Here is a 15,185-nt window from a genome sequence, read left to right as displayed (position 1 = left end):
CAACCCAGAAGACAGAAATCTTCATACTCATCGCCCTGATGATGGAGGCAGTATGACCTCTGAAACGTTGGTAAACATCGACCAGACTACACAGCGCAACAACCCAGAAGACAGAAATCTTTATACTCACCGCCCTGAAGATGGAGGCAGTATGACCTCTGAAACGTTGGTAAACATCGACCAGACTACACAGCGCAACAACCCAGAAGACAGAAATCTTTATACTCACCGCCCTGATGATGGAGGCAGTATGACCTCTGAAACGTTGGTTAACATCGACCAGACTACACAGCGCAACAACCCAGAAGACAGAAATCTTCATACTCACCGCTGTGAGAACCTCAAATCTTACATGCTTTGTTCTGTTTACTGCAGGTTTTTGTAGCTTGATGTAAATTTTTTACCAGTAAATATTGTAAGTAATTATTACTTGTTTATTTTCAGACAAATATGATAAGTTTGGAAGCCCTGCCAAAGATAATTGACACCACTCAGCTGACATCAGACTTGGAAGGCACTCTTCATTATGATCATTCTCAGTGGATTGATATAAGACTGGTGAGCAGTCATGTAGATGGTATAAAATGCTGTAAACAGAAATTGTAGTCAACTAGTATTTAATTTAATAGTATCATGTACTTCAAATTAAAAAAAAAATCACGCGTACAATTCATGCTTATTTTTAACGTGCAGTTCTAACAGTTTGTCCGAGGTGTCCGAAATATTCAGAATGTGGAGGTCTTGAGAAGTGTACTGGGTTGATTATTGGCATTTTTCACTCACAAAATTTACGTCAAATTCCTGTCAGGAAAGTAAATGAAGAAGAAAGAAAATACTTAGGAAAACCGATAGCTGTACAGGCACTGACACGAAGGTAATTGTAAATATCGTTTGAATTTTTTTGTGACCGTGTACAATTTTGTTTAAATAAATTGTTCAGTCACCTAAACACTTTTGCTGTCACAGCTCATAAAATTGAAATTTTGGCATTAAGCTTTTTTGTAGAGAAAATATAAAAAAAATACTATTTATTTTCAAACAATGAATTTACTCACTGTGCTGAATTTAATTTCTCCTACATACGTACTGTTACAACTTATTCAGTAACCGCCACGGTGGTCTAGCGGTTAGAACGCTGGCCTTGTAATCCGGGGGTCTCGGGTTCGATTCCCGCCGGTGCCCGAATTTACAACTTGTGTTGGGCAAGGCCGTGGTCCAGGTATCACAGAGTTTTCCTGGGGAGTACCTCTCAAGACCCATTGAACTACCTGTAATTTCATAAAAGAATTTGTGGTAAGATATGCTGTATTGTGTCAGACTAAAGTACTGTTTTATTTCTGTATACTTTACCATCATTGGGAAGCAATTTAGGTTATAGGTGATCTTCTTGTTGTAATATATGAATACAGGCTCTGGAGGACTTCATGTGGCAAGCCGCCGATCTGCTTGACCGCTTGGATGACCTCCAGGAGGATCTGAGTAGGAATGACTTTGCAGATGATGTCGCAGGTGCCAAGCATGGTATTGATCTGCATTGTGAAATGAAGAAGAAGATTATGAAGGCTCCAGTAGAGGATATTGACCATATTGGTCAGCGATTACTGCAGAGGTTCGTGCTTAGTGTTCGTTCTTATAAAGCCAGAGTCACTAATTCTTTCTTCTCCAGAAACTAAATACTTGTTTGTTGTCCAGATTATCAGGTGACTCAAACAGCGGCTATGACTCAGGGTACTCGGGACGGGACAGTGAGGCTAGTTCGGTAGTGGCCAACCCGGACCTGCAGGCATCAGTACCACAGATACTGCAGAACTTAGAAGCCATCCGTACATCCCAGCAACACCTTTTACAGTTGTGGCATCACAAAAAGCTTAAACTAGACCAGTGCTTCCAACTGCGGCTGTTTGAACAGGACTGTGAGAAGGTATGGACTTTTATCAGGGAGCGCCTAAACGCCTTTCCTGAGATCAGTAAAGTGGCCTGGAACTGAATCAATCTGTAAGATTTGAGGTTTTCAGGGCGGTGAGTATGAAGATTTCTGTCTTCTGGGTTGTTGCGCTGTGTAGTCTGGTCGACGTTAACCAACGTTTCAGAGGTCATACTGCCCCCGTCAACAGGGCGATGAATATCGACCAGACTACACAGTGCAACAACCCAGAAGACATAAATCTGAAACAATCTGCATGCTTGTGTATTAAAAGAGTCTGTCTTTTCCAGATGTTTGACTGGATTTGTCATAATCGTGATGTGTTCCTGATGAATTATGTGGAGATAGGGCATTCCTATCAGGTAGCGAAAGAACTTCAGGAAGAACACAACCATTTCACAATGAGTTCTAGAGTAAGTTCTGAATAAATGTTGTTTTAAGTTCTGGCACACATTTTAAAATATAATTCTTATTCTTTATGTAAGATGCTGATGGACTAAATTATGTTATCACTCGTTTTTCAGAATGTTTACGTTAATATCAACCGTATCTTGACAGTAGCGTCTCGACTGATCGAGAGCAATCATTATGCTGCCCAGCACATCCGAACGGTAGCTGCACGGCTTGACAGGACATGGAAAGAGTTTGCTGCTGGTCTAGATGAACGTACCTCTGTGTTGGCTCTCTCTGTCCTTTTTCATCACAAAGCAGAACAAGTGAGTTAGAGGCACTGCCCTGTTTGTTTGGTGCATTGCTGTTACTCTACATGGCAGTAATTCAGAAGCTTTTATAACTCCCTTATTAAACTGGATATCTTCTTCTTCTATGGCTCTCCGGTCCGTATTCGGTCCATGGCCTCCTCAATTCTCCTCTTCCATTCGGTCCTCTGTTAGGTCTGTCTGTCCGAGGCTTTGATCGAGGTTTTGAAACATCTTCCTTTTTACGGTGCAAGGTTGTTATCCTTGCGACCAACCCCAACCTGGAGGACCAGGGTACCTGTCAGTCTGACCTCTCCCCCTCGACCAACCCTACCAGTGGCTATGCTACCGCCAGCATAGCTCTTGGGGTCACTGAGGTACTCGAGCCCCATCACCACGACAAGGTGCAGGTAGAAACTGGATAATGTGAACCCCATTTAAAAATGTTTTTTCAGGAAATTTCTCTTTTATGTTTCTTTTTTTATTCCAGATAGAAACTTTACCTGTGTCATCCCCTTATAGATAAACTTTAACATGTTATTTTACAAATCATTGTATTCAAGATCATCTACACTCAGAAGACATATCTGTGCTTGTTTTGTTATTGAAACATGGAGAGTCGTCGTTTCTTAAACTCCATTCCTTTCAAGAAACAAGGCTAAAAATTACACAGCAACATTAGAAGAATTAAAACATTATACTCTGTGATATTTCACAGAAAGTTAAAGGTCGAAAAACTGAGCTAGTCCTAGTAACTTGCATTGGAATGATTACTTTGCTTACACACTGCATTCTCGATTGCTTTTCAGTATGTAGAAAATGTATCCAACTGGAACCTGGCTTGTGAAAATATGAGTATTCCTAGTGAAATAATGATATTAGAGACTGCAATTCATCAGCATCAGAATTTGTACGAGTCTATGTGTCAAGCATATACTGAAGTAAGTAGTGCATGCCACCTCAATATGTTAGTGTCTTAGAGTAGTCCGTCCTCACACTGTTTGCCTTAGTAACCCTTTTTTTTTGTAGAATTTTGTAAAAAAGAATAATTGTTATACTACTATTGTTTTAAAGAGAAGTAAATTAAGTAACATTAAAATGCAGTGTTCATTGGACGCAATGGCTTAATTTTATAGGACTTGATGATGCTTTTAGAATAATTCAGAGATTTATAATTTGAAGATATTTGTGTGTGGTTAAACACAAGTCTCATTTGTAAGTGTCACTATAAACATAAATGCACTAGGAATTATTTTACATACTCTTGGTTCATTGACGATATTAAGCGAGACTAGAATATCTGATGAACTATATACAGTTTTGAAATGCCATTGAAGTATCCTTATGAGTTTTGGCATTTTCGTGTATTTAAGTGGCACTCGTTGTCTCCCCCGTTTTGCACAATTTGTTTCACCTATGTTGAGTAATAATTACTTTCTTACCTACTAGTACCAGACCCATTCTTGAGAGTGCACCATTGTTTTATGTTATATGGATAATTTGTTACATTTTACTATAACCTGCTTTCTAAAGTAACAATCCACAGAACAAAGTTGTTATATTGTCACATTCCAAATTGTAACGCAGTGGTATTTTGTATGTACTTGTAGGACTGTTTGGTTCCAGATGGAAAATTATCACAGGCAAGCTGATAATTCTTCCTCTCTTATGTGTTACATCTTGTTCTTTTTTATCTATAATTAGCAGTATTAGGTAAAGTAAATTATTTTCCCAGTTTTTTTTTTGTTTTGTTTGCATAATGTAGGATCGTTATATCTTGGCACAAATCTGTACCTTTAAATTGCACCTATTTTGTTTTTGTGTTCTGTCACCACCTCACATTCCTTCCTTCTTTCCCTCCAACCGCTGCTCCCATACAGAAGGAATGGTGCCTTGCTTTGTTACTGCACCGAATGTTCCATCGTGTTGTACGATCCTCTACCCGTTTCCCTTCGTGGCATTGGGCTTTGCCTGAGTAGTCAGTTGATGTGGGTGCAATGCTCAGATTGTGTAGCCAGCCAACATTTCTGCTGCCGCCGCCGCCCGCCGCCACCGCCATGTCGGTAGTACCCGCTGTCTGTGTATGCGCACATGAGTGTATGTTTGTGTGTTTTGTTGTTCTTGCAGGTGTATAATTCGTACCAGGCTCTGCTCAATGGCCTTGATATCATGGTCCAAGTGTGCCACTGTTTCCCAGTGATGGGAACTGCCAGGGATTGTATTTTCAGCAATGATGTATGCCAGTATTTGATTTTATCATGATTATTTTACAAACAGTTGTTGGGTTTCTAATCCCCTTCCCTATCTTTCTTACAGTTTTCAGTTTGGTGGTAATAATTTGGGATGTGATGGAATGTTGTGGTGTTTTGGGCAGTGGGTTGTATTTCTTATACCCTGGCAGGCCTGATCTGAATAAAAATAGAAAATTTCACAGCCTTGTAAAGTTCATAATTCAGATATGATAGATGTCATCCATAAATTGTACCGTACATAATGGTACACGTAGAAGGACATATGTTTCTATTTGAAGTCTGATGGCATAAGGAAGCACAAATGTACATTGTCTGGAACTCTGCAGAAATTCATGTTTCTGCACTGTTTTTTTTTTCAATGATAATTCTGTCTCACATTCTTTTATTTAAATTAGTTTATTTTGGATGAAATTTAATTTTGTGCAGTATTGTCGTGAGAACTGAATGTATCAGTTCTCTGTCGGTTGCCAAGCGCAGAATGCATTACCCTAATAGATTACTCACCAAGGTGAATGAAATCTGTAAAATGTAGAATTTCTTTATTTCTTTTAGAGAAAGTATTAAAATTACGAGTGGCTATCTCATTTCTACAACAGTAGTGTGTCATTATTATGATGATTCCATTTTGGAATGATGATTTTGACATTTGCAAACTGACAAAATAAATTTGTGAATTATGAAGCTTTGCATCAATAAAAATAATACAATTTTTTGAGCTGCTATTTGTTTTGATCTGAGCATCATACGCACTCAAACAGTGTCGACAGGGGCTTAGGCCAATGAGAGAGCCATGTATAAATCTTAAAACCTAAAAACCCAGGACCACTGCATAAAACTTCATAAGCTAATCCTTTCTCTGTTACTGGTGATGGAGAGTGTAGAGAGATTGATTATAGGACAGTTTACTAATGAGGTGTTGGGTCCTCCACAGGTTCATAGTACTAGCAAAAAACTGCTCTATCAACTTGATCATCTGGTTCAGATCTGTAATCAGCCCGGGATGGAACATACTGCTCGGAAACACGTAGGCAAATCTTTCTGTCTCTCTTTTTTGGATGAGAAGACCATGGCATATGGAAATATCACCTGTATGATAAGTTTTATTGGTCCTACTGCTGGGCTGACTTTATGTCTCTGCAGGGAATTCATGGTATTAATGAACTAATTCTAGGCTCTTATGTAATATTGATTTTTAATGCTATCTCTCACATACAGGTGGAAGCAGTATGTTTCGTGCTTTGGTCTTGTCATTAACACTGGGATCTATTTATAAATATTTTCTTTATTTTCTTTTAAAGGGGATTCAGATAGTCAGTATGCATCATAGTCTGTTCTGCCATATTTATACAAAATTTTTAACTTACTGTAAAATGGTCATTGCTTGATTCATCCTCAATTTTACAAATTTCCGAAGTGATGAAAGCATTAAAAAGATTTGTTCCTAGTCTACAAGAGTGTATCCTATACAAGACTGCAAGTTAGAGTGTAAGTGATAAGACTTTTACTAACTTTATCATACTATACTACATATTTAAATTATTGTACTTATTTACAAAATGAAGAATAATGTACTTTCATTCAGTTATATTTATCTCTTTCCAAAAATTTGGTTTTTCCTAATAAATGTTTCTCCCAAGAAACTCAATAATTTTTCATAATAAAATTTGTAACATTTCATTTAAAGTAATATACAAATTCAAAACTACATGTTTGATGGATGTGTGTGAAGGGGATTAAGTTGAATAACTGCAAGCACAGAATTACTCACAAACGTGAGCATGAAGTATTAGCTTCGTGATCAATTTAACTTAATTGCCATAAATCATTTTCTAATGGTTGTTTCTATAGAATTTTAAAATGTATTTCAATGACAACCACTGTTTGCATATTGCTGGTGGGGAGAACTGTATGTTGAAGATAATGAATGCCAATAAATTTTATTAAAAGTTTATAATAATGATGAAGTTGGTAGTAATAATATTGCAGGCACAACATAAATAATACAGTTAACTCATTGCATTCAAGAACTGTGCAAGTCCCGCTGGTCTCTGGTGAATTTTTAAATACAGCGATTCCCAACCGAGAACAGAAACAACATATAAAGTCACAATAAAGAAGACTTTCTTATGGAAGATTATTAATTAATTTAAAAAATGACTGGTTCTTACCTTCACTTTCTGAAAATTTGTGCCTTATTTTAGAACACACAAGTCCCAATAATGAATCATCCAAAACCAGATTTTTATATCCTGAAAAATAGTGATTTTGACTTATGTTGTTTCTGAAATCAGTGATTCAATTGTAATTTTCTTCATTCATTCTGAGGTCTTAATCCCCTTTTCATTTTGTTGGAAGCAGAGAGAAAGAGAGTGAGTTTTATTTTTTATTTATTTTAAAAGTATAGTCCAGAAGCTTCTATATAGGAGAGCAGTGTTTTAGTTAACTTTGTTTGTTAGTATTAAGTAGCCCATGTTTGTCAATACTCATACTAATAAGAAACTGCTGTGAAAAAACATGTGTAAAATAAGTGCCTTTAATTGATACAGAAATGGCATAGCATGAAAGTAAATGTTAAAAGTTTGTTCAAGTAAGCATTAGTATAATTTTAATATAAACCCAACCAAAAAACTAGTATAAGCTTAGTCTAAAGTTTTATGACGAAATTTTGTTATTAAACTGACACATTTTGGAAATTGACTTTTCTTCTAATAGCAAGTTTTGGAAGCTGTTATCTCCTTCCATTATCAGACAATAGTGTGAATCCTACTCTGTTGAGTACACTACATCACTGAAACCAGAGATTGAGGTTAGGTTCATCCATGGGACCTAACAGATTAGTCAGCAGAAATATGTTTTTAACAAAAAAAACTTTGAATGATTAAATTGACAAAAATATGTGTCACTTCAATATATACACATTTCATAGCTGTGTTTTCAGACAGCGTTAAAATAACTTAACACTTCATGTTTATATTTATAAATTATGTCTAGTGAGAAATGGAAACAGCACTTACCTGTTAGAACAAGGGTTCACAGAGGCATTGACAGAAGGAAAATATAACTTACTTAAAACTTCTTAAATGAAACAATGTAGAAGTAAACAAAGACTTCGTACATATGGAAGGAATTTACTGTTACAAATTAAATATTTGTTGATTTCCTTCCAACATCATTTCTATGGACCCATGCTCTGGTAAGTAAGGGTGTACTCCTTTCATCCTTACATCCTAGTTATTCATCTTTACTGAGGGTCCCTATTTGCTGCGAATGGTACAAATTTGTAAGCAGATTTGATTCTAACAAAATTAGGACAGAGCAATATAGTAAAATCAGAAATCCTTTTGTGTGTCCACTTGTTTTCTTTCTCTAATTTATTTATCGCAATTTTCTGATAGATTTAAACTGTACCGAAACATTCAAAGAAATTATTTTAAGAACAATACCTGAAGACATTTGCATACAACAGATTTTTAACACTTGAATGTTGCGCTTTTTTTGTTTAAGAACTCGAGAAGAAAGCCAAAGGGTCACACATCAGTAAGTGTGGGTTTTCGTCTGTCATGTTGGTAGTTCTCATCTCTTTGAATAGGACAAACCGTATATGCATTACTCTTCTGTCTGAGGTTGTGTTAGAATTTACTAAATATTCTGTGCACTGTTGCACTTCATTATGAAGGAGCATCGAAAGAATACTGATTTCTCTTTTCTACTTCTGTTACTGTACCTATTCATTGTGGCCGTAGATCGTCTGCCAAATGTTGCAACTGTAAAAAAATATCATCCATCGTATTTCTGATGGTCCTTTCATATCATTATATTAGTCTAATACTATTATTACACTATTAACTTAAGTGTAGATATTTAGTTTATAACCTCTTTAGTTTTATTATGTACTTACATGAATGGTGTTGTAGAGATATTAAGGGTTGTAATACTTCTGAGTAGTTTGCTGTGTGATGTAGGTCTAATACTTGTTCCTCTCTCTGTTAAATAGATTCTTGTGCAATTTAATGAAAAGTACAATAATATGTCCTAGAAGTCTGGATTTTAACATTTAAAATAAAAATGCGGGGCCCGCAGTGGCCGCACGTTCCGAGGCGCGGACCTTGTGCCGCTTGGTCGCAGGGACCGTGGGTTCGAATCCCACTCAAGCCATGGATGTTTTTCTGTGTTGTGTTGTCCTGTGTACAGGCAGAGGCCTTGTGACGGGCCGATCCCTCGTCCAAGGAGTCCTACCGAATGTCCATAGATCGAGCCAACTGAAAAGTTGGGGACCCGTAAAGGGTACCGGAAAATGTTCAAACATTGTTAAACCGGAAAAAGAAGAAGAAAACAAAAATGTTTGTTTTATTAATTGCTTGAACATGAGTTAATAACATTCCAGAATAAATTCTGCTGGGGAATAATTCAAAGGAGTGGGGTTGACACGATGAATTTATCACTAACGAGGTATAAGTATGTAGTTTAGGTTAGGATGAGATTTTATGAGATATAATAACTGCTGTTTATGCTTCCCAAAATGTTTATACCACTAGTTTTTATTTCATTAATCTTTCAGATTTTATCTGAAACCCATTTCCGTTTGTCGAACATTTAATAATGTAAATATATAAAATAATTGGGACTTCAAGTAAATCAACAGCACTTTTTGATTGAAGGGGTATGAACATTTATTTTTTGGCATACAGTTTTTAATATTTCTTCGCATCAAACTGTACTTTCTATGTCTTCAATATTAGATAACTGTAACTCAGGGACACATACCCCTGAAACAACGTAAGATTGGAATTTGCAAAGTTCAGAATATTTTTTTTTCCATTACTTTTGCGATATAATTTTGATGTTGGACAACCTATTATTCATCTTCTCTTAGGGTTTTAAAAATATGCTTTCCATGATAATTTCTGGGGGATTGTTATTTCTACATTTTCGTAGTATTTTTTCATGTCTATCACTGTACTCTTTACTTCCATTTGTTTTCGTAGATTCTTTCATTTAATATTTTGTCTCACAGTTGGTCGTCTTGCTAATCTCAGAATCTTCATTCCTGATCTTTATATTCTTTTTCTTCCTTTATTAACACCATTGTTTCACTGCTGTACGTCAGGGTTGGTTTGGAAAGAGCATTAGGCATTCTTATATTTACTTCTCCTTCTCTTTCCAAAATTCTTGTAATATGTCCATTTAATCTGTTGTACTTCTCTATATTTTCATCTCAATCAGTATAATTATTTGTCTTAGATAATTGAAACAATTTATCAGCTCTGATAAATTTTTGTATTATTATCTTTAACCTCCTTATATTTTACCCCCTGTTGTCATATCTTCAGTTTTATTTATTGATATTTTATATATTTTTTAAAGAGTTAAAATGAAAACTTTAAAAATATTGCTTACAAAGTTCTTCACATTTCGTGTGAAGTTCTATAATATGACGTGCAATTTGACACTTAAAAATTATCAATATTACTAACACAGAATCAATATGGAATCTGCTTGTGTTGTTTTTTATTCTTTTACATTTAATATTCAGATGACTATAAACCTACAGTTTTATAATGCGAAGCTTTTATGAGCTGTATTTGTTTAAAGATTGAAAATTAACGCAACTCTTTTCTCAGAATCACTAATGATTTTCTATTCTGGCAGATTCCAGATAATTGTAAAAACCTTTTGTGTACATCCGTTTTAGGTCACGGTAGACGGACAGCTTGTGTACGAAGCGACAGGCCGTCAAACGGGCAATCCTGCCGCAGACTACTCTGAGGGAGCCAGCCATGTTCTGGCGGTGATACATCAGATTCTGAACCACCATCGAACCCTTGAACAGAAGTGGCATGGCAAGAAAATCAAGCTTCATCAGCGACTGGCACTCCGTCTGTTCCAGGAGGATGTGAAGCAGGTGTGAGCTTGTTCCCATCTTCCCCAAATTTAATTGATTTTTTGGTTAAAATTTCTTGACATATTCTATGAAAGATGATTGATATTACCTTCAATTGAAATGAATCAATCTTATTCTTAAATTTCTTGTCCTAATTCAGGTACTGGATTGGCTAGCAAACCACGGCGAAGTTTTCTTGAGGAAGAACGTCGGAATCGGGAGAAATCTACAGAAAGCACGAGTGTACCAAAAGAGCCACGAACACTTTGAGAATGTCGCCCAGGTAAGGTATCCATGTTCTTTTATTTGGCTTCTGTAAATAATCTGCTGTTTTTTTGGAGGGCTTACAAATTAAATTCCAAAGTGTCGTAGAAATTAGAGGAGGTGAAGTTAGCGTGTGGTACGGAATTTGTTGTAATGTTTTTGTGTGCATCCGAACATCCAGGCTGCATCTTCTTCTTCTATGGCTCTCCGGTCCGTATTCGGTCCACGGCCTCCTCAATCCTCCTCTTCCATCCGGTCCTCTGTTAGGTCTGTCTGTCCGAGGTCTCGAAACATCTTCCTTTTTACAGTGCAAGGTTGTTAGCCTTGCGACCAACCCCCAGCCTGGAGGACCAGGGTACCTGTCTTAGTCTGACCTCTCCCCCTCGACCAATCTGGCTAGGGAGGTCCTACCAGTAGCTCTTGGGGTCACTGAGGTACTCAAGCCCCACCACCACGACAACGTGCAGGTACCATTAAGTGGGACCCTTAATCTTCTACACAGTGCTTTTGACAGCCCCAGTGCTTTCAGGGTGGTACACTGGCGAGTGTGGTACATTTTTTGATTGGACTCTGTATATCATTATCAATGCCTGGCCACGAGCGATAAGTCATTAAGTACCGCATTATAGGGTTGAACATGGCCACGGTGCCCTCGACTGAGAAGAGAACCTAACTTTATGTATCCCTGGATTTCTACATTCATAGACCCTTTTATTGAATCAAAAGACTCAGGTGCGCCCTTATACACGCCCTAATACACATTGGATTCTCTTCGTTGCATTTACTTTGAAGCGGCAAACGACAAAGGGCGTCGGAATCTGTTTCATTTTTTTTTGTAGCGTTTTGAGATATTATGTACAGACAGAAATGCTGCCCATCTCTATAACCTACAAAAACATTTTTCGGGATTAAAAGTATGTTGTAACAGCCAGTGTTAAAATTCTGATATCATAAAAGTCAAACCGTGAGCCGACGTTAATGAAATTCTTCTCACGTAAGCTGCTTTTCTCAGCCAATCGATAGATTCGTTGTGTTCACGATCTATCGTTTAGACGTGTAATCGATTCAGTAATAGAGGTGTGTTGCTATTAGTTCCAACTTTGTCTAGCAGATGTCGGTAGAGTGCGACCGCGTCGTTTGATAGCTCCCAGCATCAGGGGGCCGGCCCTGTGGATTGTACAGTGGTAGGTCGTCAGTCGTTGACCGGTATGGGAGTGAAAGAGTGGATGTTGGTCTGTGCTGTTGGTGCAACGGATAGCTGACTTGCCCTCCACGTGGTTTCATAAGTTAAAGTGACGTTTGTCGACATTTGTTTGTGCATTGTGAGTGCTGAAGTTCATACCACCTGCTGTACTTTGCGTTTTTTTTTCCTTTTTGGCGGGGCCTCAGGTAAGATGTGTTGATGCGTTTTTGTTAAGTATGTTGTGACATCTGGGAACATGGGATATTGTTACAAGGAACACCGCCAGACATTGTAGAAGGATGACAACTACATTGAAATATTTAGGGACACGAATAATCAGTGTTATTTATTACTGCTAATAGTTAACAATGAATGAGATGTTTGGAAGATACAAGCTTATCCTAGCTCTGTTTTCGGAAACAGTAACTAATGATTGATCCCTGACTCTCGTCACTTGCGAGATCAGTAGTACCATGTCACGCAGCGCAAAGCAAAGCGATGTTATTTATAGAAACAGAGGTTCTTGACATTACGATTATGTATGCGCGGTAGTAATTGTAATTACGTGTGTCTGGCCGTGACATAGCTCAGGTGGTTAGTCGCCAACGTCTCACCGCGTAGGTTTGGGTTTGCCCCAAAGCAGGCCAGTCCGTGTGGGATTTGTGGTAAACGAGTGGCATTGAGATAGGTTTTTATCCAAGTCTTTCTGCATTTTCGTATTAGTTTCACTCGATCATTGCTCGTTCTGCTCGCGAAATCACACGTTCGCGTCTGCACAGCGCATGCGCAACTGGCATTAACAGCGGCCTAGTAGTCAGGCTGACTGACACGAGTGTCAAATGGGAAAGTATTATTTTTAGTCCTTCCAAGAATGAATGTACGTTTAATTTATCCTCGTTTAATTAAAAGGTCGCTTTATGTAAGGGTCTAAAATAAATTTTGCCTGTTACTTTTTAAATATTTTAATAGATTCTGATATCTTTTACGTGACATGTGTTTTGTAATTGTAAGTTTATTCTCCTCAGTTTGTCCTTACTTCTTCAGGGTTTATGAATTAGCCCTTCTGGCCCGTACCAGTTAAGAATTCAGTTTTGAATCTATGAATCCGTTTCGACACTTTGTATGACTGTGGATGACGTATCCACCCGTGGCAAGGCCTCCGCCTTCCTTGGCGTTAAGTCGGATTCAAACCAATGATACCAGTATTTTAGCGATCCAAGGTTCATATTACGTAATGGCTTAAATATTATAACGAGCCATAACGATTTTTTCGAGTCAAGTATCACTGCGTGAATCAATAAAATAAACTTTTTTTTTTGTAAGAAGTGCTGAAAATGATGTTGCTCTGATAGTTGCATAATTTGAGAATCGACAGGGGATTTTCTGTTCCTAAATACATTGGCGTTGCAGTCTACGTTCATGAACCGGAATGTTTTTTTTTTTACAAGGATAATTATTCTTGAACACAGGAACGCATTGTTGGAGGAATTTATACACGCTGTGGATATTTACATGTTTTTGTTAATTCGCGAGTTTGGTAAAGGACACTGCTGTTCGGAATAGTCGAACTGAAAAGCGATTATTATCGACTTCTGCTTCCAAGGACACACAGCGGTTTCCTTAAAATGCCAGCGTCATAATATTTTTTTTTCTGAAATAAGTTCGTTGGATGTACTTTTATTTGAAGTAAATTGATAGGTCGAATGTAATATGGATTGAAAAGTGCGTTTTTCGTGACAGAGTTTTAACTCACGAACAGCGTTTGTGTTTAAGGTGTGAGGATAGTCTCGTCGTCGGAATGTTCAGTAAGATTAGTGGTTGCAACCTCACCAATTTTGGACCTGGGGTCTTCTGTGGCGATGGATTTACGAGACTCCAATATGCAAAGTGTGTGTGTACTGTTTGCGACTGTAATCTTGAGACTTGCAAGGAATCCTTCACCCCGCAAGTCTCAAGATTACAGTCGCGAACTATATGAATGTATGTTTGTTTGTTTGTTTCTTTTTTGTATGTATGTATATGTATAAATAAATTTAATGGACGACACCCACATAATTAAAAGGTGTCCTGTTTGGAGTAAACTGAAATTTCAGAGGCGTTCTTTACGCCACATCACGGGCAATGACGCGAGCAGGACAACAAATGCAACAGCGTGTCACAGGTTACTGTGGACCAAGACCATTGTTTAACGATGTGACTTGGTCGGGCCTTTAAGGTGTTCTTCACATTCGCTAAAGGATAGACCTAAAAATGTTTGACGTCAAAGACCTCTGAGGATGAGGTTATAAGAAATGAAGGGAGAACTCAAAGAATAATGAGTAATAATTCGGTTAATTTGGGTTGTAATAAATTATGCATGAAACTTTGAACTTTTTCGCTACGTCATTCTGATGTTTTTTCACTAAACCAGGCAAATTAATTCATTGAGTCATTCTGGACTTGTTAGTTGCTGTGTTTCGTGTCTCGACAGAATAACATTTAACTCGCGAAGAACAGCGTAACATATTTAGCCGAAAATAAAGAAAAATTTCGTCGTGTTTCAACGGGTTATACCGCGTGTAGGAATTTATTACGGGCATGTCGGTGAATGCGCGCTCATCCATCCTTGTTCTAGGCACTTGGCTTCTTGTTTAAAGTTTACTCAGTTGTGCAAACAATCTCAACGTGAACAAGGTTTCATGATAGTAATGATGATGAAGTCTCGTCCGAGTAACAAAAAGGAACTGTCAGAACTAATTTCCTTCCGCCATTGGGGCTGTGGTAAATTACACCAGCTCCTCCAGGGTCGTCCAATTTAGTCTCAAACTCCTACTTTGACGTCGTATGCCGAAACATAATCCTCGCCCTGTGTGACGTTGCGTCATCAGTGTTGTCTACAAGTACAGAGTAGATATTTACACTAACAATTTACAAAATCCGCGGAACGGGGTTCGTCTTCGTAGGCAACTATTTGCAAACCCAGGGTTGAGGACGGATATCTTCT

At 37.7% G+C, this 15,185-nt stretch overlaps 1 protein-coding gene across 8 annotated transcripts in view; it reads left to right on the top strand.

Moving 5' to 3' along the window:
- trio (trio Rho guanine nucleotide exchange factor) overlaps positions 1–15,185 on the top strand; it is a 323,028-nt gene that overhangs the window by 113,446 nt on the left and 194,397 nt on the right. For 4 of the 8 annotated variants that reach the window (XM_087346228.1, XM_087346222.1, XM_087346224.1 and 1 more), the window contains 11 exons: positions 445–558; positions 1,410–1,609; positions 1,693–1,921; positions 2,215–2,337; positions 2,449–2,640; positions 3,432–3,563; positions 4,750–4,857; positions 5,806–5,898; positions 8,379–8,411; positions 10,567–10,776; positions 10,916–11,038. In XM_087346228.1, the coding sequence (XP_087202354.1) occupies positions 445–558; positions 1,410–1,609; positions 1,693–1,921; positions 2,215–2,337; positions 2,449–2,640; positions 3,432–3,563; positions 4,750–4,857; positions 5,806–5,898; positions 8,379–8,411; positions 10,567–10,776; positions 10,916–11,038 (1,557 nt within the window). The remainder of the gene's footprint in view (positions 1–444; positions 559–1,409; positions 1,610–1,692; positions 1,922–2,214; positions 2,338–2,448; positions 2,641–3,431; positions 3,564–4,749; positions 4,858–5,805; positions 5,899–8,378; positions 8,412–10,566; positions 10,777–10,915; positions 11,039–15,185) is intronic. The other 4 variants (XM_087346225.1, XM_087346223.1, XM_087346227.1 and 1 more) reach the window with 4 other exon arrangements.

This window comes from Zootermopsis nevadensis, unplaced genomic scaffold (genome assembly GCF_977971745.1).
Source record: "Zootermopsis nevadensis isolate Lab colony 2312 unplaced genomic scaffold, Znev_1.0 Znev_ptg000010l, whole genome shotgun sequence".
Classification (NCBI taxonomy): domain Eukaryota; kingdom Metazoa; phylum Arthropoda; class Insecta; order Blattodea; family Termopsidae; genus Zootermopsis; species Zootermopsis nevadensis.
The sequence above is the reverse complement of the archived record's forward strand: the minus strand, read 5'-3'. Positions and strand labels throughout refer to the sequence as shown.